The sequence below is a fragment of the Prinia subflava genome, chromosome 15 (assembly GCF_021018805.1).
Source record: "Prinia subflava isolate CZ2003 ecotype Zambia chromosome 15, Cam_Psub_1.2, whole genome shotgun sequence".
Classification (NCBI taxonomy): domain Eukaryota; kingdom Metazoa; phylum Chordata; class Aves; order Passeriformes; family Cisticolidae; genus Prinia; species Prinia subflava.
The window spans coordinates 2,811,143-2,837,570 of record NC_086261.1 but is presented as its reverse complement, the minus strand read 5'-3'; the positions used below and the strand labels follow the sequence as shown (position 1 = coordinate 2,837,570).

General features: G+C 47.0%; 2 protein-coding genes across 3 annotated transcripts in view; one reads left to right on the top strand and one right to left on the bottom strand.

The window, feature by feature from the left end:
* Positions 1-2,476, top strand: part of LRRK1 (leucine rich repeat kinase 1) — a 73,881-nt gene extending 71,405 nt beyond the window's left edge. For both annotated transcript variants that reach the window (XM_063412404.1, XM_063412403.1), the window contains exon 34: positions 1,062-2,476. In XM_063412404.1, the coding sequence (XP_063268474.1) occupies positions 1,062-1,239 (178 nt within the window). In that variant the 3' untranslated portion in view covers positions 1,240-2,476. The remainder of the gene's footprint in view (positions 1-1,061) is intronic.
* Positions 2,477-6,284: 3,808 nt separating this feature from the next.
* Positions 6,285-26,428, bottom strand: part of CHSY1 (chondroitin sulfate synthase 1) — a 73,627-nt gene continuing 53,483 nt past the window's right edge. Inside the window, exon 3 of the mRNA XM_063412218.1 lies at positions 6,285-9,802. Coding sequence (XP_063268288.1) covers positions 8,210-9,802 — 1,593 coding nt within the window. The 3' untranslated portion in view covers positions 6,285-8,209. The remainder of the gene's footprint in view (positions 9,803-26,428) is intronic.

Sequence of the window (26,428 nt, the reverse complement as noted above, 5' to 3'; positions counted from 1 at the left end):
CACGACAGGAGATCAAAGGCTCCTGCCATCCCCTCTACTCTGAAATGAGTGTCTTTATCAGTTAGCTGGAAGGAGAGAATTCTCTTTATCGGTCACAGGTACTCTTAGGTTGGTTTTGCTTAACCCAAATTGAGTGTGGAGTTCAGGCAGAGTGATACCACATCTCACACCTGTCCTGCCCTGCTGCCTGACTGGACAGGCACCATGGCCATTGACCCTCCCTGTTTGAACAGCAGGATAAAGAGCAGGAGGGGAGGAAAGGGAGGGAAACTTCCTAGGGGCAGTTTGTGATAAAAGCCAGCTGCCAAGGACAGTCCTGTGGCCGGTGCTCCCTGCTGGACACCTTTCTGGAAACAGTTTGGGACCAGCCTTCCCCATCTGCTGTGGGAGTGGTAGAAAGAGCCCAGTGAGGGCTGGACTCCTGTCCCTTGGACTCTGGAAGGAAAAAGTGTCACTGTCTGCCCAGCCACCTCCTCTGAGGTACCTGCAGGGCCAGCTTCAATTGAGACCACGAAGGGAGGCACACAGAACACGGACCACACGGACCCCTGAGTGCTGCCACAGCTCTGGGCTCAGGGCTCAGACCCTGAGCTGACACAGGCAGGCTCCATCCCACTTCCGTGCTTTATTCCAGGCTCTGGAAGCTCTCGGCAGCCTGTCAGCTGTGTTATGATGGAACTGTTCTGAAAATGCCCAGCTGGCAGCAGGAACAAGAGTCTGTGGATTTAGCAAATCAGGAGATTAGCAGCAACTTCAAATGCCACGGCAGACTTAAGCCTCCACCTGCATGTTTAGGCACCTGAATCCCTTTAAAAACCTTTTCCCATGTCACTGAGCTGCTTGGTTTTGATGTGACACAGTTTCTGATCCCTCTCTTTGTTACATTCTCCTTGCTGAAGGATTTGCAGCTTATAAAAAGCTTGTGTAGCTGGAAGGGAAGCTCATGAGCCAGTGCTGCGCTCGCAGAGCTGTTCTTCCCTGTAATGTCCTTTCCCTGTAATGCCTTTCCCTGTAACATCTTTCCTTGTAATGCCCTTCCCTGCTCTCTCCTCCCTTCCCAGGACGCTGGTGGACGCGGCTCTGGTAGCAAAGGACACGGTTGTGTGCTGCTTTGAGAAGGAAAACACGGAGCGGTGCCTGGCTGTCTGGAGGGGCTGGAGTGCCAGAGACTTTGACATTTTCTACCAGGCCTACGAGGAGCTGGGGCGGCTGGAGACCTGCATGCGCAAGAGAAGGTAGTGCCCGTGGCGCTGGGACTGAGGCTCAGCGGGAGATGGGAGCGTCCTGCACTCGGAGACACGGCCCAGAGCAGGGGTGATGAGGGGAGTGTGTGTCCGGTTTGCTGCTAGTGAGCACCGTGGGGTTCCCAGAGCCCCATCAGGGCTTTTGGGGAATGAAGAAGCCGGTGTGAGCAGGGCTGGGACAGGCCTGGGAGCTGGGCTGGCTCTCGGGTCCCCTGCTCTGTCACACGCTCCCCTGCACGAGCTGAGAGCAGAGGCAGAGGTGGCTGCAGTTCTGCTCATCCCCTGAGTTCCCGTTTGTTCTTCCCCGTTTTGAATTCCTTCCTCACCTCCAGCATGCCCTGGCTGCTGCTGCTGCTGTTGTTGTGTGTGTGTCAGCCAGGAGAGCTCCGTGGGCTCTTCCTGGGCCTGAGCACGTTCCAGTCCCGGCTGCCTGCTGGCCGGCAGCGTGGGCACTGCGGGCTGGTTCTCCTGTTCCCAGGAGGAATGCGTCTGCTGCAAGCCCTGCACTGGGGCTGCTTCCCACCTCCCTGCAACTCCATTTAGGGGCTGCTTCAGGTGTAGTCCCTGTGTAGAGACACCCTGGTGCAGGAACCAGCGAGAAGCTGTGGCTGGCCACTGCATTTCTGGTTCCTAAAAGCTGTAGTGGTGCAGTGTTCCTGTGAGGGAGCCCAGAGCAACCTGCCAGGAATGCTGCACCAGGGGTGGGCGAGCTCATCCATGGCACTGCTGCCTTGTTGATGGAGCTGAGGGAGAGCAAAGCCACTGGGCGTGACAGATATTCCTGGTGGAAGAGAAGGGAACTCCCTGACCAGGAAGGTTTATAAGCTGTGTCTGCTCCACTCCTCCTTCTCTTGGGAAATGCAGTCTGGAGCAGCAGGAACACAATAAGCTCAGTTTGTCTGTGTATCTGTGCAGCTTCCGCCCACCACAGCTTGTATTTTATCTTCATTACTGGCCTGGGATGTTGTATTGGCTCTGAATCCAATTGCACTTAATTATCTCAAGCATGTACAGCAGTGTAAAAAGTGCCCTCAGCTAAGCACCCTGTATAAAGGTGTACAGTTTGAATTTTGGACCTTTCTTTTTGTTTTTTATCCCAAGAATCTTGTGTGAGCATCGGCAAGGCTGGCCAAGGCCGAACGGGCAGGTTAACCCTCTGGTTCACATTTCTGTTGCAGGCTGCTAAAATGTCCTTCAGAAACAGAATGTATCTTAAAATAAACTGATTCCTCCCCAGGATGATACTGTTTGGTGGTTTTTATTGGAAACCCAGCTGGCACTGGGTGTTTGGGGTTTGCATTCAAGTGTTTGTCAGTTCAAACAGTTTTGAGATTTCAGTGCTCCTTTTCATCTCTCCCACCAGCAAAGCCTGTTCTCCTGATGGCAGGTACAGGTGAGGGGCATCAGGCATCCTGAGGGAAGGGATGGGATCACAGCCAAAGGCAGGAAAAGCCAGCAGAGCCCAGGAACAAGGGGCAGCACGAGCCCCAGGTGTGGGTTTGGGGGAGCTGCACCTCTCACAGTCCTCCCTTCTTTATTTCAGCTGACAAGAATAAGCCTAAGCAGGGCCCTGGCAGGGGGCTATTCCTTCAGCTGGCCGAGGAGAGGCAAGAACACAGCTTTGGGTTTGTTTTGTCAAGGCCAGGTTTCCCCAGCCCAGCCTGGGAGCAGCGGGAGCACACGGAAGGGCTCTGCCCTGGGAGGGAAGCAGATGCTCTCGGGTTGCTCCCCATCCCACACAGCACTGACGGCTCTCAGCTTCAGCGTAAGGAAAAATGAGGTGATTTCTAAGGGAGGTGGGGAAAGGGGCAGTGCTGGCTGCTTTGTATTCTGCTACCAAAGGGACAGAGGAAATTAGTTTTCTTTAAGCAAGCTTTAAAAGGACAGGAAATATCGTGGCTATTTCAGGCTGCCGGCCTGTCCTCGGCTTACCCCAGCCGGCAGCGCTGGGATGGGAGCTGGGTTGGGCTGGCTTAACCCGGGGGGAGGAGGGCAAGGATGGGGCTGGGGATGAAGACTGGGATGAGGATTAGGGTGAGGATGGGGCCAGGGACGGAGTTGGGGTTGGGGATGAAAGTGAGGAGAAGGATGGACTCAGGACTGGGGTTGGGGTAAGAATGGTGCCAGGGATTGAGCTGGGGCTGAGCTCACCTGGGACAGCTGCTCAGCACTGGGGGCGTCACTGCCAAGTGGTGCTGGCAGTGGGCAGAAGGACAGAGCACATCCCCAGTCCATGAGTGGAACATCCACAGTAATTCAGGTTTCCCGGGGCCATTATGGCCCTACCCAGCATTCAGAACCATCCTGGCAGAGCCAATGCTGGCACAGCAAACAGCCTTTATTCTCTTTATCTGCCCCATATCCCAGCCTGTTTGCACTGGAAGTTTGTTTTAGCATGGAATTACTTTAAACTGTGCCCCTTTTGGGAGCCCTCGAGGTGAGAAGTTAGTAAAACACAAAGGTGGTGTTACTCTTTTGTCTTCTTTTTCTAAAAGGTGGAGCAGGACCCTGGCAAAGTCCTCTTGACACCCCCAGCCAAAGAGAGGGGACCCCCAGTTTCCAAGAGACTCCAGCCCAGCCTGCTGGAAATGCTGGAGCCCATTCAGGTCAATTAGAGTTGAGGTTTTTATTGAATTAAAGTGTGAAAGTAAACACAGCCAGCCCAGTATTTGGGCTGATATTTTTTTGATGTTAATTTTTTTCACTCCACTCATAAAAGTGATTTGAAAGGTGGTTTGGGATTCCTGGGCTGGAGGAGACCTGGATGGTTCTGGAGCTTGGAAAGGACATGGACACATTTCTCACACCTGGGAAAGTATCGGCAGCAGTTTGGACGTGAGGAATAAAAGTGCTTCTGGCAGCAGCAGCCAGGTAAAATCCAGGAAAATAGTTGGAAAGGGTTCCTCATGGGATGCACTGCCTTGGCTGGGGAGCCCAGGTTGTCTCCAAGGCTGCCTAAGCCTGGGAAGGAGGTGGCTTTTGAGCTCCAAGTGGGATCAAACCCCTGAATTTGCTCTGGTCAGCACAGTAACTCACATTGGCAGAGTCCACTGGTACAAAAGCTTTAATTAAAGCAGGTCCCACATGGGCAGTGTCCCACCAGCCCAGGGATCACCAAGGCCAGAGCAGAGGAGGAGCCCAGTGGGGCCTGGACCTTCTCCCCATTTTTAATGTTCTGCAAGGTTTTCTTTCCAAAAAGCTCCCGATTGCGGCTGGCTGTGCAAGCCAAGTATTTTTAGCAAGTATTCATGCGAAACGGCTCGGGATAATAATTTGCAATGTAAAGTTAGAGACTTCCACAAAAACTCAGAGTAAGCAGATTTGGGTCAGCGGGACTTTGTGCTGATTTTGCTGAAAGGTCCAGGGGAGCTGCATGGGGCTGGAGCTGGTCTCAGACTGAGTTTTCTGGGTAATAAACCCCCACTGTGCCCACAGGACCAAAACTTGAAATCCTTCCATGGCCTGTGACTCTGCAGAGTTACAGATGAATGTCTCACATGTAAGTGGTCACATCCAGTACCACAGGCACCAGGAGCACCCGCTGCCTTTCTGGACTCACATTTTCGCCATCTCCCTTTGCCTCTTTTTGCCATGATTGATCCTTGAGCAGGAGGGAAAACCTTTTGGCAAACAGCATTTATATAATAAATGCAGCTCCTCACCCAGGGGTGACCAGAGAAGGTGAAGGATTTAACACCATGGGCTCAGGGGCTGCAAAGCTCTATTTGGGTTGGGAATTTTATTTGTGAGGATGCCCACAGCAAACACAGCATCCAACCCAGGTCACCTGCACCAGAATAACGAGGGAAAGAAATGTCTCACATTTTAAATTGTTTTAATAAAGAGGAGAAGCATCTCTATCGATAGCACATGACTGGGCACCACATCCTTTGTTTTCAGGATGACACCATCTCATTTTCTCACACCTCTATGGCCCAGAAGGAAAACCTTCCATGATTTTCCTGCTCCCTCAGAATGAAGGAAATTTCTGTCTGAAGCAAACAACCGGAGTAAATTGAGGATGAAATGTTCCAGCCCCAGAAGGGATTTTTGTCAAGGCTGGGTTAGCATCTATCAGCTGATGATTTCCACCTCTCTCCAGTTCCTTACAACTGGGGCAGCAAACTTATTTTAGTATAACGTGGAGTTTATGTATTTAGACTTGTCATAAAGGGTTATAACTAAAATTTAACTTTTAAATGGACTACTTCTAAGTTGCGAGTGCATAAAATATGTGATCAGTTGTGATGTGAAGCCACAAGGGCTGCCTCCAAGCTTGGTGCAAAACCCACTTTTAATCGAGATTTGGTAACAGAATTGGAACTGCCACAACTGAGGAAAAAAACCAAACACCAGGTGGGTACTGTTCACTAAATGGTGTTTTCCAGTTGTATACATTCTGCTTTTACCAGCTGTTACGGGCTAAAGTCCTACATAATCATAAATGTTAATAAATACAGTACAACTACAGGGCTTCCCCCCACCATGTTTCCACCATTCTTTGGGGTTCATATTCTTTAAGCTCTTTTCTGTACCACAAACACAATTTGCTTTTTTCCCCCTTTCTCTTGTGTGAAGAAACATCTCTGCAATCCCTAAGGTTCTTGTTTTGGAACTTAATTTGTCCTCACACCAATACTGAACTACTCCTAGAGCTATTAAAAAAAGAGCTCAACCCACTTAATAATTATTTTTACTGTGTTTTGAATACACAAAACATTAGGGCACTGTGCAGCCTTGTCACTGGATGCATCTGAAACGCACACTTAGGGGAATTTTCAGGCAGCAGAAGTATTTTTAACATTTTCATGAGGAAAAGGTCAAAACCAGGGAATGGCACAGCTCATCAGCACCAGAACCTGATGAATGGGTTTGTTCTCCTTTCCCTCAGAGCCTGGGTGTGAGCACTGGGCTCATCCCAGACCAAAACACAACACAGAGCTCAAAACCCTTTGGAAGAGAGAGATCCTTTTACCTGGACTCACTCCCCAGAGTTACTCTGTGCTTACACTGGGTGGAATGACATGTGAGCAGCTCCGATTGCAAATAAAAAAATCTTTATTGCATCTTAGAAGCAAGTTAAAAAAAAAAAAGGAAAGAAAGAAAGAAAAAAAAAAGAGAGAAGGAAAAGAAAAATTTTCCATGCACCTACATCGTTGGGACTGTCACCAGAAATGATGAACATTGTAAGACACAGACTCTATGCTAGTTGCAGTTCATACTCCATACACATGTAAACAATGGTTATTTCTTCTACTGGAACAGCAATCGCTCTGTAAGATCCCTTCAAACGTGGCAACAACCACCTAAGCCTTGGGTTTTCTCCATTCCTTCACTTGCCTCCACTTCCCAAAGAGTGGGTGAAGTGGAACTGAGGGCAATGAGATGAAATGGGGCTGGAGGATACAATAGAAAAATATATTGTTCGCTGGTTTTTATTTTTTTGTTTCTGCTGAGCAGGATATTTACAGGTACATAAGTCCCAAGAGATCATCTGCTTCAATGACAAAGTCCAGTCACTGTCTAAGTCTCAGTGTACAGGGTTCCCTATCTGGCTTTAAGGCACTTTATTTCACGTATTTTCTCTTACCTTGCTAGGTGTTAACTCATAGGGATCATACTTTCCTTGTATTCAGCCTCCTCATCCCCAGTTCCTCTTAGAATACGAAAAAATTCCTAAACTCACTGAAGTCATTCCAAAAATGTTAAAGGAATGTTGGGGGGAAAAAAAAGGATTCATGAAAAAATATTTTAGAAAGTAATCTTTGGAGATCATTTACTGTATGATGTACACTACCTTATCAGTGAGAAGATGCAATACATTCCTAATATATATATATATATTTACACACACATATATATATATATAAAATATTAAAATGACTAACAGATATTCAAGGAAAGGTCAAGAACCTAAAACAATGGATATTAAATAAATTAACGGTCTAGCAGATACTGAAAAAAAAAAAAAAAAAGAAGAATCCCAAAACAAAACTAGTAATCAAATGTAATAATTGTTCCCGTTAACATCACGTGACTGAACGAAATGGCCGCGATCGGGCGCGGGACGCTCGGAGCGGGGGAGTTCTCCGAGTTCTCCTCAGGGATCTTGGATTGATCGTTGTGTGCTGTCGTTTGGCTGCCAGAGATTCCCATTTCCCAGCCCCTTCCCCTCGCTCCTCGGGCTCCAGCATTTCCTGGTCGCATCGCTCAGCCCTAGGAGGGCGGCTGAGCACAAAACACAGAACCCACCGCGATTCCCCAAACCCTCCGCCCGTGTATGGACCCAATATCAAACACAAATATTTCTACAAGGACTGATCGGATCACAGCTTGTGCTTACTTTCCCTCCCTTGCCTGCCCATAATAAGTGGAAGTGTATTTTTAAACTGAAATAATCAGCTGTTAGCGAAAAAAACCCCAACCAAACCCTCCTGCGATTACCACCCCTTCTCATCGCCACAGCGACTCGGATTTTCTAACGCAATTTGAAAATTAATGGCAAATCCTGAACCAAAGGAGCAGAATCCTTGCACGGTAGCAGTCACACCAAAAACATTTAGACACAGCGTTTTGTCACTTGGCTTTGCACGCTCAGGTCCACATTTACAGAATCCCAGCCATGAAGACGGCAACGGAAACGGTAGGAAACAATCTTTTGTTCATAAGGAAATTCTAATTCAAGTCAGATTTCCGCTGATCAGATTAACTCTTAAACAATTATTTTTTTTTCTTTTTTTTTTTTTTGAAGGCAAATACTGATCACAGTTTTGTTCAAAACCAAAAACACAACAACAAAAAAACCCAAGGGCCTTGTTCTTCTCAAAACGAGCGCTTTGTAAGAAAACAACGATGATTTCTAAAATATATCCTGTGTGGTCTTTTAAAAGTGAATTATCAAAAAACATTTTCCCAAAAATAAATTAGATAATTAAAAAAAAAGTCTTTTCCAGCATAGCTGGACATTAGGCTGTCCTCACTGAGCCATTAGTATTGCTGCTTTTCCCAAAATTTGGGTCGTTTTTTTCAAACCATATTTCAGCCAGCTGTTGTGTAGACCCATAAGTTGAAGCTTTGGACCCCAAGCACATTTTATATTGTTTTGGATCAAGATTAGGGTCACAAAAAACAGGGTGATGCACATGGACTACTCCAATTTCTTGGCTTCTGAAAGTTTTTAAGCCAGCTTGAATGACTTTGTTAAATAGATCTACATCTTCAAGGCCCCAACCTTGGATGGAGACATCAAAGCCACCCGCTCGAAGAAGGTCACCTTTGTAAATACAGGTGATACCAAAGCCATAGTTCCTCCAGAAACCTGTTTTCTGAGTGAAGGCAAAATGATTGTCACTAGGAACCTTTCCACTATAAACAATCTTTGGATCATACTGACTAAAAATGATGGGAAAATACACTTGCTGACCCAAAACTGTATTGGCTCTACACCGCTGGAGGAATTCTGTGGTAAACACCAAGTCAACATCACAGAAGAAAAGTAAAGACTCGTTCTGGAACTGAGAAGATCCGACTTCCAGAGCCAGTGCCCTTGAGAACTCCCCCGACACCGGCAGGACCTGCATGTCAGCCTTGGGGTATTTGGAGCGATAATCTCTCATCAGCTCGATCTGCTTCGCTTTGTCGGGGTTGGAGTTGGAGTTGAAAAGCAGGACAACCAGCTTGACGTTCTGGTTTGGAATGAGGCACGTCTTTTCAAAATTCCCCATGAACCTTGCAAACATGTCGAAGCGTCCGGAGAGAGGGATCAGGATGTTGATCTTCTTGTCTTTGAGCTCTTTCCTTTCTGCTTTGGACCTGCTGAGCTGGAAGGGAACAAACATCTTCAGCGAGTTGGAGAGGAAGGACAAGGACCCAGAATCCTGGTTGATTTTGCTGGCCAGCTCTTTGGCGTCCATCTCTTCGTGCTCCATGAACTGCATCTTGCTGAAGGTCTGCTGCAGGTACGCGTGCCTCCTCACGGGGACCGTCATCTTCTTCCCCTTGTGCTTCTTGTAGAGAAGCAGCAGGTCCAGCACGTACTCTGCTCCGTACATGGGGTTCACCCTGCGGTATCCGTACTGGATTTCCTTGAAATCAATGATCCTGCCCCGCGTCTTGGCGTTGGCGTTGATCATTTCCATCACCTGCATAACGATGTCATCCAGCGCCTCGCGCTGCGACGAGTCCATCCCTCTCCGAGGCGGCTGCCCGTCGGCACCCGAGTACAAATACTTCCCCGTCAGGAACTCCCACTCCAGGATCTCCTCCCGGTGGCGGGGCTGGAACCGCATGAAGGAGGGCGGCATGCCCAGCTGCAGGTCCTCCTTGTGGATTTCGGTGTTGCTGTACTTGCTCATGAGCACGATCTCGCGGTGCAGCTGCACGGTGCGGTGGCGCAGCTCGGCGATCTTGCGGCTCAGCATGTAGCTGTGCAGCCTGTACTGGTACGGGGGGTTCTTGTTGGGGTGCAGCGTTATAGCTCGGTGTATTTTGCTGTTCCTCAGGTCTCGGATGTAGCCTTTTTTGTTCTTCTCGTAGTTCTCGTAGAACAGCTGCTGCATCTAGGAGAGACAGAGAGGGAGGAGAAGTCAGAGTCTCGGCTGTGCTGACCCTGTGAAAGTTTGCCCACGCAGCCCTGCTGGGAGAGAATTCCCCCTCGCTCACAGGGCCAGAAGGCTTTCTGAATAAGCTGTTCTTGGGTTTAGGCACAGGTTGTAGCAATACCAGCTGCTATTCAAGGAAATTAAGAGGATTATTCATTGTAAACTGGTGAAAGAAACATCCATCATGGATTTGGGATTACTACAGCCCATTCTAGAGGTATCACCGGCGGCCAAACAATTCTGCACTAAGTCGATTGTAAGCTCATTTCTTCACAACAACACACCATCACCAGGAAAATAACACCGTGAAGTGTTCACTACAAAACTCTCATTATTCATTCACTTCCCACTGTTTTAATATTAATAATAAAGAGGAATAAAAAGGGATGCCATGTACACACTAAGCATGTACATACTAACTAACCTAACAACACTTTTTCCATTATATCCAAATGCCATTTAGGCATTAAAAATCCAGGTTTAGGCATTAAAAATGCAGGTTGCTGCATGTTTCAGTCAAGATGCCAAATATGTTACCTCAAGTGCTGCAATGCTAAGCTACAGCTGTCATTTTAAAATGTCAGTGGACAGTAAAGTGCACCTGAGATTCCTAGAGTTCCAAAAGTCAGGTAATACAGGATGCATGTTTACACCAGAATAAAAACATCCTTAACGTGGCATTTGCTGTTTCAAAACAAGAAGATAATGAGCTGAGATTAGATTCACAAGTCTTAGGAAAGCAGACAAACCAGCTTTACAGTCCTCAGTAGCTCAGGCAGTAGCTGATACAGTGAAATACAAACCACGATGATAATGTGGAAAATAAACTGATAAAAAAACCTTGAGGCCAAAGGTATATACCAGCTTAGAAAATGGAAATTTAAAAAGACCGTGGGCAGGTTCTGTGTCACAGCACAAACATCATCAACCTGCCAGAGCTGACACAGCACCTTCATTCAATCTGGGATCCAATCTCTGTTACTGGCAGTGGAATCTGCCACAGGAAACACAGCAATAAAGCTTGCGTAAAAGGGCTTGCAGGTCAGCAAAGAGCCAAGCTCAAAAAAAGAACCAGGGAGAATGTCTCAAACATGATGGCAATCAAACAGAGCACTCAAAAGAAAATCACCAGCACAGAAACCTTCCTTTCACCAGCTCAGAGCCAGCACAGGTCCTGTTTTATTAGGCCTTCGGTTGCATTTTTCCCGTTGTTGTGGACAGACACAGAATCTCAGGGATAAGCTTACACCTGGATTTAACTGCTGCTATCTTAACGAGCTGGCTGTGTGCACACTGAAACCTGACATTGGGCACATCGCACGGAGCAAGCTGAGCCTGCCGGGAGCACGGATTTTAATCTGAGCAAATGTGAATCACTGCAAAGGAGGGAGGGAGGGAGGGATTTCAGCCGGACCGAGAAAAGAAAGGACATTTATTTCGTGGGTCACCACCAGTCCCCCACCCCCTTCTCCTTCGAGTTCACCTTCTTCCCGCTCTCCCCAAGTGATCCCTGCTGCGTGCACGCTGTCTGGGAGCAATCCAGGCCAGAGGATGGATGGATCTGCACGGCAACGCAGCCAAAGCAGAACATCTTGGCCATGGCCCCTTGGCAGGCCTCAGATGAGCTGCCTGTCGAGATGTATAAAAGTCCCTTTAGAAGTCGTGCAAGATTTAAAAGAGCGCTACGGGCAGAGGTTAGCTGGTCTAATCCCACGTCCAGCAGAGTTATCCAAACTGAATGAACCTCATGCTTTCCCAAGAAACACGTTTTTTCCACTCACCCAGAAGACTGTTCTTCATTTGTATCCCTGTATTGTTTCCTCCACTAATAATGCTTTATTTTTTTGGTCACTTTGAGCCTCGCTGTTGCTGTGAGGGGCTCCAGGAGACCTTAAATCACATCCACTTAGGGTCAGTCCTGTGAGCACCATTTATTGCAGTGGAGAGCTCTCACAGGAAGAACAGGACCAATCCAGTACTGCAGGACACATTTTACTGACAACACTGATCTCTAACACTCTGCATATGTAGAACTAGAAGTATTAAATGTATATGGTAACCAGTTTCACTGGCATTTTAACAATTATAGGTAGAGGCTTTTCCAGGGGTACTGTGACATCAGACAAAAATTCTTAAATCACATCATTAGGCTGCCACTATTGAAAAAAAAACTGACAATAGGATTTAATTTCAAGTCTTGTTTTGAATTTATAAGACAACAAAATCAAGACCATGCAGCCTGAATGCATTTTCTCCAAAATTGCTACCTAGGGCATTCTGAAGAGGAAACCATGAGAAGCAGAAAGGCTTTCAGATTACACAACAAAGTCTTAATAAAATACTGATGGGTAGGAAAATGTTATGAAACTTCCCAATGGAAGTAAAGATAGGAACCCCTAGCAAATGGCACAAATTAAAATGAAGAAGCATATCTTAAAAAAGCTCTGACTACACTCAGGAGTAACCTCTTAGGTAGATCTTCTAATTAGAAGGTAGACCTAATACTCCTTCCTGCCCCTTCCCAAAACTAGCTTGCTTTGAAAACTGAAAATTAAACATAGCTCAGCCAGACTTTACTGGGGCTTCAACACAAAGCAATTTACAACTGAAACATCTATTAACAGCCACCTTGCTCCAGCCAAAAAGGTGACAACTGCCCGAGCCCTGCGCTCCGGCCAACCCTGCGGTGCAGCTAATGAGAAGCACCACAGTACCCAGGCTTTTATATAATCCTATTTTTCAGGAGAATGCCTTGCAAGGCTGGCACGTCCAATGTTTTTCCTATGAGGTCTCCCCCTCTCCTGCTCCAGCGTTCCCCCTGTCCCCTCACATCCAGCAGGCACGGGGTGTGCCAGGATCCCGCAGCTCCCATCCCTCGGGGAGCCAAGGTACACCCCACATTGGCAGGAACACAAAGAAGGGCACTGGAAGGGGTTAATCAACTCCTACAGAGAGTACAAGGAGTTACAAACTATTTTTTTCACAGTGACACCCAGTGCTGTACACAAAGTCCAAATGGCCAGTGGCCAACAGAGCAGTTTAACCCTTCTCGGGCCGAGGCGCCGGGTTTGGCAGCTCCACCAACAGTGATTTGCTGGAATCATTCAGGCTCCCCAGCACTGGGTTCAATCACTAACAAAGTCAATGCCCAACTATCACAAATCACTGCTAATATAATTTCTTACCATATTTGGGTCCAAAACACTATGCTAGATATCACCAATTAGCACACGCTGGCTTTCGACTCCACACGACACTGGAAAGCCATAAGGAAAATACAAAATCATAATTAACTCTTGTGTATATCATCAATAGGTGGGTGGAAGAAGGCCGTAGAGAAAGGAATACCTGTGATTTATCTGCTCCTCCCAGTCACTAAACACACACGTGGGGAGTGACACAAGCCCAGGACGTGCATGTCTCCCACAGACATTACGTGCTAACTACCTCATGCCTGTTTACCAGAGCCATGAGAGCTGAACTCTTGCAAACTCTTCTTCTAGTGAAACAGGTTACTCTGTGATAATTTTCTTTTTTTTTTTTTTAAAGAACCTTTCATGGATATTAATTTTGCAATGATTATATTCTAAGCATGCTTTATTCTAGTGCAGAGCACTGAGAGCATAGGGATACAAAGAAGAGCTACTCTTTATTGACCACTATTTACTCTAGACCTGTTGAAGCCTTAAAAACCCTAATGTTCCCCAAACCATTAGAGACTGAATGTTTAAACTGTGGTACAGCTGTTGTGGGCACTGCTGGCTCATGTCCAAAAGACCAACTGAAAGGAGAGAGTGTTACGTTCTTCGTTTTAAATGAAGAAGTCTTTTGCAGGCCAAAAAAAAGTGTACTGGAGAAAATGGACTTTAAAAATAAGACCAGTTTATGCAGAAACTGGCCTGCAGCCACGGATTAGCCCCCGAGGGCTTTCTCTCACAGCTCCAGATTGTGCTACCAGAGCCCAGAAAACACAGCCCCACAAGTCTCAAAAAGCAATCATGGATAAGACATGTTGTATGGCAGGTTTCAAAATGCCCAAGATGGGCCTTAAATACAAAGCTCAGCTAATTAAAAGCCCGAATGATGGTTAATGTCACCTAGCTCAGAGCACCTCAGTCAGCAGGAGATGAGGATGTGGGTCCCAGTGTGGAGCTGTTCCACAGGAGCAATGCAGGTGCTGGGACAGCCCCTACCCTGCCCCAGAGCTCTGCAGGATGCTCACGTCCATCTCCTCCTTCCAAAGATGAGGCAGAGCTGGGGCAAAGGGGCAGCTCCTGTTGGCTGCCTGAAGTGAAGTTAAAATCTTTCTGCTCTCACATCCCAAGGAACTGCATGAAACAATTGTAGCTGCACTAGCACAATTTAGCCACTTTGCACTGGTTAACCACAACGCATCTCCAGTTTTCAGGTTCATACATCACCAGTATAGCTCAACTGATGAAAAATTTTGCCAAGGGAAAGGAGCAGCAAGACTTTGTTTACTGCTGACTTCCCTCTGCTGGAGGGGAAGACTAGGGACCTCCTGGATACAACTCTGTGTATTCAGGGTTCTTTCTGTTTAAATCCTGATGCTTTATATCCCACAGCTAAACACTGACATGACTGAAGGCACTGCTTCAGACAGAGTTATTATGATGGAGACAAACATGGGGAAGTAATGGATAAACACTCATTTCCAGTGAACTTGGCCACTCGTTCATGGCTTTAACCTCCCCAGTTGCCACTACAGGAAAGGATGCAGGAAACTCCACTCAGTGCTAGGACATCAGACTTCCCTCTCAGCTGGCAGGTGAGGCCCTGAGCTCTAGAGGACAATTAAATAATGTGATTCTTCAGACAAGTTACTTCTCACACAAATTTCATCAAGTACTGCTGGTTCACGTTTGCTTTGTTTCATAAAGAGAGGCAAGAAAATCACCCCGAGCTGTCAGCACTCAGAATTTCCATGGCTGGGGCAGCAGAGGCAGATCCAGCTGTGACCTCTGGGTGCAGTAAGCCCAGGCATGTTCTGAAGCAAGAAGTTTATTCTGTACAACACAAATGCCTCTTCTTATATGATCCTAAGTGAAACAGGGCTGGTCTAACTTGAGAGCCTTGCAGTGCCTCCTGCACCGCTCTCCTCTCCAAAGTATTCCAGAAAGGAAGCCAAGTACTAAGGCAAGTTTCAAGCACAGCAAACTCAAGGTCATTGAATTCCCAAGGAATCTGTGAATTAGGAGAGTTACTGCTGGAGTTCAAGCTTTTGTGAACCATACCAAGTAGCTGTTTAATTAAACAACTGTTTTTCTCCCAATCCTTTCTTGTTTAAGCAAGTAGAAGAGCTTAAAAATTACTTATTCATTTACAGCTTCTCAAACCCAGTAGCCTTTAAAGTATTTCCAGCTTGGCAAAGGAAAGAAGAAAACCTGCAAAAATGAATGGGTCTTCAAAACTGGCATCGAGTACCTCACCTCTGACCCCGAGCTCCACGATCTCATTACCCAAAACCTACACGTGGGAGCAGTCCAAGGCACTTGGGAACTGAGATCCTCCAGCGAGGAAGCAGAGAACTTCCCTCCTCCTGGCCCTGCATTAAACTGAGCTTCATCCTCCTGGTCTAAATGAGGATACAGAAACCAGATAAAAGCCAGTTCAGGATATTTAGATTGAACCGTGTAAACCTTAGGAGAGCTGGATGTGATTGTGAGGTTCTGATTTGACAGAAACAAAAACAAATAATACCACTAAATATTAACAAATGTTCCATGCTGCAGCTATGAAAGAAGCAGAACATCGTAGGTGCAAATGACTAATTGTCATTGGGATTGCCTGAGAAAATGTAATCAAGAGTTGCTTCTAGCATAATTTCCAAATTATGAGTCCTGGTGCAAACTGCTGCTCTTCCCGAGGCTCGCCCTTGCTCAAGTCAAAGCTCTGACCCATGGGGCAAATGATTCAGCTCTCCCTCTCCAGCCTCTGTCCCAGATCCAAACAAAACCAGGGATACAGTGACTCGCTGCTGATTGCTCATTTAAAGGCCAGACTCAGGGATGATGCCAAATTACTTGCCCACTGAATCTACTGCGTCTCAGCATTTCTTTTCCCTGTTGTCAGCTCCACACTTTTACCTCACAGTACAGGCAGAGCACAAGAAAACTTGGTTTTCATTATGAATTTCAACAGGCCCCTGAAAGCCAGAGCCACAGCCTTGGAAGTCTGTATCTGCTCTTTCTCATGCAAAGTGTTAAGATTCCAGAGGAGCAGCACATGACCCTCGGAGGGGAGTTTCTTGGAGATGATGAGCAGAAAGCTTCTGACACCCTGGCCAATATTCTTTGAATGCTAAAAACAGAGTTAGAGAGATGCAGTCTCCTCTGAACACAGACTACAGAAGAGAAGACCTCTTCTGGACTGCTCTGTGATTTTCCACCATGTGTTTTCAAGCAGTAATGTAATCATTTAGAAATACTTTTGTACATGGAATTGAAAGATTCCTATTTGGGAGCTAGTTTCCACATCCAGTGGTTTGGTAGGAGTTGCGAGCCATGATGGATGATGAGCCTTTTTGGTCCACTTGGCAAGGCTACCAAAAGCTGCAGCTTAAAGGGGAGGGGAGAAGAAACCCTCGGCCTGGAGAAATTTCAGCTGCAGCCCAGGCAGCCACCCACCACCTCAGCATCAGTCCAGCATCAGAAATCCACTGCTGCTGGAGCAGCACAGCCTCTCTGCCAGACTGGATGGGGACAGCAGTGATCCTGCACCACACACCACCCCAGGTCTCCAGACCTCTGCCAACACCAGGTTCTGCAAGAAGCCAAGGCTGCAGTGTCTGCAGGATCCCTCCCTGTCAGTCCTGCCCACACGTGCCCACCAGCACAGCCTTCTCCTGCTGCAGGATGCTTCAGGAACCTCCACCCCCGAGCAGGCACACGGAGACAATGTCACACAAACAGCACTGAAGGACAGGGCTGAGGCAGTCACATCAGCACAAAGCTCTGAATCTCTCTTGAGCCCTCACAGGAGATTACTGTGAATTTAATTAGGCAAAGATTCAGCCTCACAATAGCTGCAGCTCTTCCCTGCATGTAAAAAGGTGGGGGTGTATTTTAAAAAACATTCATTTGCAAGACAGTCATCACTTCCAGCTTAAGCAGAACCATTTTGGATGAGGAGGGCCACTGCTCCTTTTTCATGGCAACAGACCATGCTTACAGTTTCTGATCCCTTGAGAAGATTTGTGTCAGGAATACACCTTTTGGAAAGGAGAAAGAAGGGAGCTGGGAATGCTGAATTAAATCCCCAAGACAAGGCCAAGTGCTCAACTGCCTGTGTCAAAGCTGCAGCCCCTCAGAGCTGCAGTGTCAGCACAGCCTCAAAGTGAGAGAGCATCTTCTATAACTTCATTTATAAATCCATCTGTGTTCTGCTTTCCTAACAACTGATGGTAAAAGCACTTTTCTGCCAGCCACATCAGTATCAGCTGATGCAAACTGACAGAAAACTGGGAATAGATAACATTTCTAATTCCTCTGCTGGTGAACTCTCCTCCCAGAAGCCACAACAGCCACTCCATGGGTGTGCTGTGCCTCTGCCAGGCAAGCAGCTGGAAGAAGGGATGCTGTTCAGGAGGAACTCTTGAAACCTTAGCCCTTTCCAAATTGCTGATGGCCTGTCCCTAGGAGGTGGCAGCTGCACACCACTTCAGGCTGGTGGGGTTATCTGAAACCAGATTAACAGAACCAGCCAGCATTCACACAGAACCAGCCCTGAGAGGGCTCACTCTGCCCACTGGGTCCCGCTGGATACAACGCGGCTCCGCTCGTGTCTCACCGGTGTCACCTGGTTTGCAACAGCACAAAGGACAAGATGATGGTGAATAACTGTGTTAACTGCAGGGCACAGCCATCCCTTTTCCAGGCTTGGATTTCAACGAGTGCTCCAACATGGTGCTGCTCTCTGGCTGCCTTTTCCAGGGCCATGCTGAGATATCCATGGTTGGCCGCTGCTGAAGGCTGGTCTGCTCCGAGCGGGGCGGGAGCTGGCAGCACGAGGCACTGCTGGGTTTCCTGCTCAGGTCTGCTGTCAGCAGCAATCACAGTCACAGAAATCAGAATATTCTAAGTTGGAAGGGACCCAGAGGGATCAGTGAGTCCAACTCTTAAGTGAATGGCCCATACTGAGATGAAACCCACGACCTTGGTGTTATTAGCATCATGCTCAACCAGCTGAGCTCATCTCAGTACATCCCTCCAGGGCATCCAGCAATGCAGCAGGAACTCAAATTAAGCGGCATTTAAAAGAATATCTCCTTTTACTCCTGGTGGTAGAAAACCAGAACAAGCTATGGGGTTCCTCACAGACCTCCCACAGAAGCAGTGCCCAGTACAGACACAACATTTGTGACACAGGCAAAGGCTTCACTCCTCTTTCACCCGCCTGCGAGCTCAGAGCAGCTCTTCATCTTCAGTCTGGGTTTTCAGCCAGAGCCACCATTTCTGAAGCTGGTTTGAAGACTGCCTACAAGGGCCTGGACTCAATCACCAGCTTGTTTCACACAGGGTGACAGCTTCCAGGGCTCACCAAAGCTGCACAGCATTGTTCTCAAGTGTCTATATGAAACGCGTGCACTTTTTTTTTCCCCCAAAGAATTGTTTAGCAATTGCTCAGAGGAGGGGAGGAAAATAAAGTCACAAACCCTTGTTTTATGTGGAGAAGCCACATGTTTCAGCCAGCCCACGAGGATCCACAGCTGAGCCCTGGCCTGGGGATAGCAGAGCTGCAGAAGGCTGTGATGTTAATAAGCACCGTGCAGTAACGCCGCTGCTGCAGACAGAATTTCCACAGTGAGGTGATGATTGCACAAGGGTTTCTCTAGTGCTTGTACCATTACCACGCACGACTTAAAGCCTTCCTGCTCTTCTGGGCTGAGTTTAAAAACAAAATCTGCCCTTTGTCTCATCGCTGGAAAACATATGTACATCATCCAGTGTAGACGTGGCACTGCCAAAACCATTCCATGACAAGGTCCCTGCCTCAAACTGTTCTGCCGTGTAAAATAAGTGCAATACACAGCAGTTTGGTTATTAAAGATACAGCTCCTTGATCAATAAGGGATCAGCAGGCGAGGTTTGCCCATTCAGAGAGCTGATAAATCTCTCAAGAGTTTGCCTTTCATGCCCTGTAACCCAAAAGCACCATAAATTGTGCATTAATAGCTCTAACTACAAAGGTCACCTATTTTTCTTTCTTGCTTTGCTGAAGCACAAGGGATAATATATTTAAAATAAGTCACTTTTTAGGAGAAAGCAGTGATTTACTAATTACTCATTTGGATAGGGTTGGCAGGGTGGGTGCAGATTCAACACCCTGGAAAGAAAAATGGTGAAAGAAAGGGAAAAGAGGTGAAAGAAGAGAAAAGGTTATGAAAGAAGGGAAAAGCACTGCTGCACATGCACAGGTCTGGGACCAACCCCTTCCTCTGCAGTTTCTCATATGCTCAGAACTAGAAGGAAGGCAACATCTTTCTAGGCAGCCACGGTTTTTATTGTCCTCCTGTCAGTGGAACAACTTTCTCATTATTAAAACGAGCTGTCAGGCAGACTGGCATTTCCCTCCTCGCCGTGTCCAAGTGAGCCCGTTCGTTCAAATATGGTTAAAGATTTCACATAGTGTTGCTGGCTAACTGTATATGGTCTGAGGTTTTCTGGAAGTTTGCTGTCTGGCACAGCTTGGACAAGGAACAAGCAGTGTTACTCTGCAGTGCTCTGTAACCAAGTGCCTCTTGCATTACACACGGTCTGTCAGAGCCAGGGGTTCACCTCCACGTGGGTGTTTCAGCCTTGCTGATGTTCACCATCCATCATCCAGCTCTGACAAAAAGAATATTCAACTGCTCCCTTTGTAATGCTCTAAATTAAAAGAGGAGATGCGGATGCCAATAAATGCAATTATGCTGAATGTAAATGCATTAGAAATGGAAAGGAAAAAAACCACTGTCTCAAATACTCCCCAGCTTGGGGAAGGATTTGCTAATTACACAAGTGAACTCTCTTTTGAATATTAGCCACACGTACAAAGAGTTTTTGTGTCTTTCTAGGGTCTTCTTTGCAGCCAACCTGGAGCACACTTTGTTCTGCTGGCTGCAACCAAGCTGCCCCAGGTGCAGTTTTGGTAGAGCAGAAAAACCTAGCTCCAAAACCTGTGCCCATTGCCTGCAGCCACCATGGCTTGGTCCCTCCATCCCTCCAGCTGCCAGCCTGCAGCCTACATGCCTCAGCTTGCACCCAGCTGCTGTTTCCTTTCCCTCTCCCTTGGCCACTGCAGCCTTTCTAGATCTGGAAACCAGGCAGCTTGGAAGAATTTATCCTTCTCATTAGTGACTTTCCCATACTCCACTGACATTTTTCCACCCATCTGGGAGTCAGGAGCAATGGGAGATCTGGGTGGGTTTGCCTGTTGGGTCAAATCCTGCTGCTTCAAGCAACCTCATGTGTGCTCTGCAGAGAAAGGCAGGGAGGGAGGCAAAGCCATTGCTGAGCATGCAGAAGGAGCTTTAGCCAACAGATGGAGAAGGCCAGTGGAGTTTGCAGCTTCCTTCAGCAGACAGCAATGCCTTGTCTTATTATGACCCATTTTTAGTTGCTGATTGAGAACGTTTCAGGGATTTGACTCATGAATAGCAAATGACTTGTGCTGGCTTTGCCAAAAAGCCTTCTCCTTGCTGCAGGAAGCCTGGGCTGCTTTGAAGTAGCTCCTGAACCAAGACAATTTACAGCCTGACAGCTTAAAGCTGCACTGAAACGGGCCCTGGTGTCCTCGGGGTGTTGTAAATCGCCGCGGTTCAGAGGCGGGCGGCAGGGCAGGGTGCATGGATGGGGACTGTGTTCCTCTGCTGTCCCACAAAGGCACGGCCACGAGGGAGCCAGAGCCCTTCAATGGGGCTTTCAGAGGGACACACAGGACTACTTTCTGCTGCCCTTCCCTCAGTGCTCTTCTGAGATATACTTGCATCATCTGAACTGCAGGTTGTTCCCAACTTCAGTGCGGTTTTGAGCTGAGCTAATCCGGGCTCTGACGTGCACCCCATGAGCAAATAGGTGCTCCCAACCCCGAGCCAACAGCAGGCTTGGAAACCTCCACTGAGAGCAAGCTTTTGGGAACAGGCTCTGCTGGTGGCAGAGGGACCCACTGCTGACTCAGTCCTGGGGGCTGCACCTTGTGTCAGAAAGCAACGTGGGCACTGACACATTATTTGGGTCTTGAAATAGCAGCACTGCTCAATCCAGCTCATCTGGCAGGGCCCAGAGGCACCCCCAGAGCTCTCACTCTGCTCAAGGACATCTGTCAGGGACATCCTCCATAGCCACAACCTGATGTGGGATGCCCAGTCTGGCAGTACTTTTCTCTAAAGCCTACAGAAAGAGCTTTGCAAGTACCCCAGGAGTCTCACTCTCATTTCAGGGCTGTTTTGCCCATCCCCATTTGGGGTTTTCCCATCCCAGAGCCAGGGAATGTCGTGCAGGCTGCGGGACCGTGCTCTTCATCAAGCCCTGCCTTTGCCTCGTCTTGATGTGAATGCCAAAGTCAAATATAATCCACCCACCCAAACCAGATGTTAGAAACCTGTCTGTCTCTCTTCAGCTGTCCTCTGAGGTCTGGCCTCCTGTCAAATGCCTGAGGCTAGAGTTTTCTTTTTTATTTTTAAGGCAATGATAATATGTTCAAAGGCTCTTTCTTCTGTTTGGAGAGAGCAAATCTACACCTGGTCCAGAAGTGCTTCAATACACACCAGCAACTAACAGATCTCTGTCTTTGAGAGAAGCTTGGCAACTTGACTTTCAAAACAGTTGTTTCCTCCCTTCACAGAATTTTAACAGCTAATTCAGTAGTGTCACAGGAACAGAGGCGACAAATTGAGCCAAATCTGTTCAGTGTGCCACCTTTTTATTTAGCCAATTGTCAGAAGAGAACTTCTATTTTCCCCTCTGGAATGGCATTTGTTTCTACAGATCTTTAAGCCAGAAGAATACAGAGATGATCTCCTGGGCATTCGCTTTCCATGGAAACAGTGCATCGTTGGATATTTCCCACAGATAAAAAAGGAGAGGAGCAAAGACAGAGGGAGAGCAGAAAGGAGAAGGACAGATCAGACCCGAAGGGGCAAGTTTGCAGCACCGTTGTGTTGTCTCATAGTACTTCTTAAGCAAGAACCTCCTTTTGGGTACTTCATGTCCTAAAAAAACCTCAACACGTAACAGGAGTCTGTGTTGCACAAAGATGAGAGATGGAAAGCATTATGCTGACCTTAAAATGTAGCTCAGGGCCCTGGTGCATCACAGACTGTTTAGTATTAGCATTATCCAGAAAAGCACCGAAAAATGCATTGCAGGATATTGAAGAAATCTATATCCGGATATTAAAACTAGTATTGAGCAAACCGTGAGGAGTGACTATCACAATATGGTCAGACCACAAGCTTAATGAAGCCTAGGAAATAAAGCACCATGACTAATTTGAAGCACATTAAAAGAAATCACATACAAACCCCACTAAATCCATCAACTCCCAAGGCCACTTCTTTGCCTCACTCGGAAGGGGTGAGGACACAAACACGTGTGATTTACACAATATGTTGTACTGCTCACTGCTTTATGCTGATTTCCAACCAAAGTACTGCCTGTTCTTTGGAGGACTGGGATTTCACACTTGGAGGATTTCTAAGAAAGAGGGTTTATGGCTGGGACTGAAGGGACGTGGCCAGAACGTGAGGACCCTGCAGAGTCGGCGCCTGCCTGACGATGCCTTCCCACTGCAGCAGGCACTGTCCCCTGGCAGAGGGATCAATGTCCAGGTTCTGGGACCCACTAGCACAGGAACAGAATCATCTCAGCAGATCACAATGGTATTTGCAACGAGTCAAGAATTAAGTGAAGGAAAACCTTCCTCTCCCTGGAAGTCCAGTGTCCTGGGCTCCCTGCATGTTGGATTTCTTCTGTGTAGCCCTCCTGTCCACTCTGCATGGGAGAGAAGCCACCCAACCCCTGAAATGCCAGCCTCTCTGTTTTGTCAGAGGGCTAAAGGGAAAGTAAAACAACCCCACGGCATCAAAAAACCCACATCAAAACCCAACCCTACCCACAGCATCCTTCTCATCTTCATCCCTCAGACAACTCACACTGGTACTGAGACTGGAACTGTCTTGAAAGGACATTTATCTGCTCTGCTCTAGTTGTTCCACAGGAGAGCAACTCGAGGGATCAGACGGCTCCTGGCCACAGAAGTGTGTGGTTACAAGAGCCGATGGCTCACTCAAGGTGGCAGCAGGAGCTGAGCAGTCCTGCACAGACACCGTGTTGGAAAGGAATGCTGTGATAAATGCCAGCCTGGAAATTTCCTCACAGGAAAAGAGATATACTGGAGACTGCAAAAGAGCAGATGACAGCAAGAGGTTGTAGTTTATGAGAGTAGTCAAGACCACTGCTAATAATTTGTGCTCTGAATGCTGTGAGGAGTGAACTTTGTGAATCATGGTGGAGGTTTGTAAGAGCTCCACTAATTCATGCCACTAGTGAGTGATATCAAATCCAAATGTCAAATCCACTCCAAGCCCAGTGGTGACTTAGCCAGCTCTAGATTTGGTTTCTTTCTTCACTTCCAAGTTACAGAAACCATCACCCTGACATAATGGTTTAGGTTTCAATAGCATGAATCTTTTGGCCATAACCATGAAGAAAAAAACCCCAAAACAATAATAAATCTGTAAGCCTCGGTGGCAAGCAAAAGAATGTAATCTTGATTTTCTTGCCCACTAAATAATTATGCTTACATCATGCTAAAATAAAAGTCTGCATTGTGCTTTCTGTTATTAAGAATACAAGGAAAAGATCAAACTGTCCATGTATATGGAATTATAAAACCAAGTCATATATCACCCAGACCAAAGTGTGTAATCAGGACATAACAAATGGAGTTTAATACTTAGCGGAAACCACAGCTCTGGAAGACATTTAAAGGAATATTTCCATTTTCCTAGGTACTATATCAGGTTCTTGGCCAGACATTTTTGATTGCACTGTACTAAAAATACAGTCCTAGCTACAGAAGACAAAAATTTTTGAAGCATGACGAAATGTGAAAGGTAATTGCAATGCACCACTGAGCTATTTTATTACATTATCTAACATCTTTAAAGAGTAGATTAGCTCACAGTGCAAACATTCTGGTTTCCCTGATGTTTGAGTCCTGGCAGCTACACAAGCAGCAGGAAGAGCCGTGCCTGAAGACAGGAGAGTGGTGCTAGTGAGCTTCTGGAGCAGCTTCCCCCAGCAGAACAGGCAGCGCTTTCCATCCAAGAGCGTCATGGAAGAGCTGCAGCCCCTTTGCTGAGGCAGCCTGGGAAGATGCTGGGAGAGGTGTGTGATCTCCTGCCAAGCCCTCCTCAGCAAAACTGAAATAGCCAAAGGTTTATCAGCACCATCTGGGTCCCACTGCTGACATCAACCAGGGGGGAGCTGATTTGAGAAGCTGCCGGAGCGCACAGCCCCACCGAGCACTCAGCGGTGGCCAAGAGCTGCCTCCCCATCAGCTGCCTTCATTGAACCCTCACTTCTTCCTACCTTCATTGAACCCTCACTTCTTCCTACCTTCATTGAACCCTCACTTCTTCCTACCTTCATTTAACCCTCACTTCTTCCTACCTTCATTTAACCCTACCTTCCTACCTCCCCAGAAAGAACAGCACACTGCTAATGTGATAATACCTTAAGAACTAAGCCTGCCCCAAATCAAAGATGCTCAGCTCTCAGGAGAAGGACAAAAACCTGGTGAGAAACAGCAGCTGTGGAGAGAGCAGAAGGGACTGGCTACACCTGCAACAAATAACTCACTGCAGTGGATGAGATTTGTGCTCCACAAATCCCTGTTTACCTAGGAAATCCGTATTTACAACGGCTGTGGTTATGTTTTCCTTCTACTCCCTTTGCCCTCCCACCTGTTACAACCAGGAGCAGGGGGAGCCCTCCTCCAGCTTTATTCCCACAGATTTTCCCTTCCTCTTCACTCTCTGGCTGGTTTGTCCAAGAAACAGCTCTGGTTATGCAACAAAAGGCAGCGAGAAAGAATAATCACTAACCAAACTTCTGCTTCCTTTGTGCAGCCAGGCTCACAAACTCACTGCTCCCCTCAGCAAGCACAGGCTAAGCCTCTAGGAAAGCAGCACACAGGTGGGTCCAGCATGGCATGGGATGCAGGGAACAAGAAAATGTCTCTCAAGAAGGGAAAATGGAGGAGAAATCTTTAGGTCCTTAGTCAAAAGTAGACAGTAGCTGTATGCTGCCATCACCTAGTATATGACATTGCAGTTTATTGCTCCATAAAACTCAGTTTTAAGCTCAGTTTGCATCCTGAAGGCTGTTTGCAAGCAGCAATTTAAACATAGGGTTTCAAACGTGACGTTACAAAACTGAAGACCCATTTTAGACAAGATTGAATGAATTGTATTTTGAATGTTGTTTTTTCTAAAACATGTACAGCCTGCCATAAAAATTAGTGAGAGAAACTACAGCCAGAATACGAGGTGTCAATGGTCAAGCATATCCTCATTAGAGGGTGGCCAAGTGATATTTATTTAAAGTGTTACGCACTATGAATTAAACATTTATTTTGTGTCACCCAGTAAAATATCTGAACCTCATTTTGGCAGCTGTGCAAATTCTACCTCGACTACACTGACGACTGACTGTACTTCTTTTGACTTCCATGCAGTCTCTCTTCTCATTTTAAGAAAAAAAACCCCTAAAAATCAAGAATGCCAAAAATGCAAACATTCGTGTATCAGCCCATGGTGTGCAAAAGGAGGACGAAGGCAGATCACCACTCACAACATCATCTCCATTAAGGTTGCAGATGGAATTACAGCGTGATAATTAAAGTCCTGGAAGACTTGGCAACCTTATCCTGTCAGAGTGACTCTTCTAAAAGATCTGGGAACACGGACTTTCTGTTCCTGGATCGATGGCTGAAACAGGGAGCATATTAAACAGCATTTGGAGATCTGACCATCAGTTCCTTCCCCCACTAAGGAGAGAAAGAGCCTCACAGACTTTGGCTCAGAAACCCCTCACAGATCCTCCTGCTCAATATGGCTAAAGCTAGAGATGACACTCTGCAAGAAACTCATGTCAGCCAGCTATTAATACTCACCCAGTCTGAAAAGCGTTTTGGCATGGTTTTAACAGGATTGCAGGATTTATTCCATTTGAAATGCTCTCTGGACCACACGGCAGAGCAATGCTGCTGTGTGTCACTGTTCCATTGACTCAGCAGTAGAAATGTGCTGCTTTTTCTACCTCAGAACAGGCCTGGAGAGCAGAATCAGCCTCTGCTACGTGAGAGACAGCAGTGGCAGATGGCAAAATAGCCAGTACAAAAGATCTAACAAGAACTGAAATGGGAGCTGTTGACACCTAGCTTCCATTGGGCAAAGCACATTCACAAAAAGCACATTCTACAGACCAACACTGACTTCAGTGCCTGGCACAGAAAAGAATTGTCTCCACATGCACTGGCCATTGGAGGGTTTATGATAAACAAAGCAGGAGCAACAAG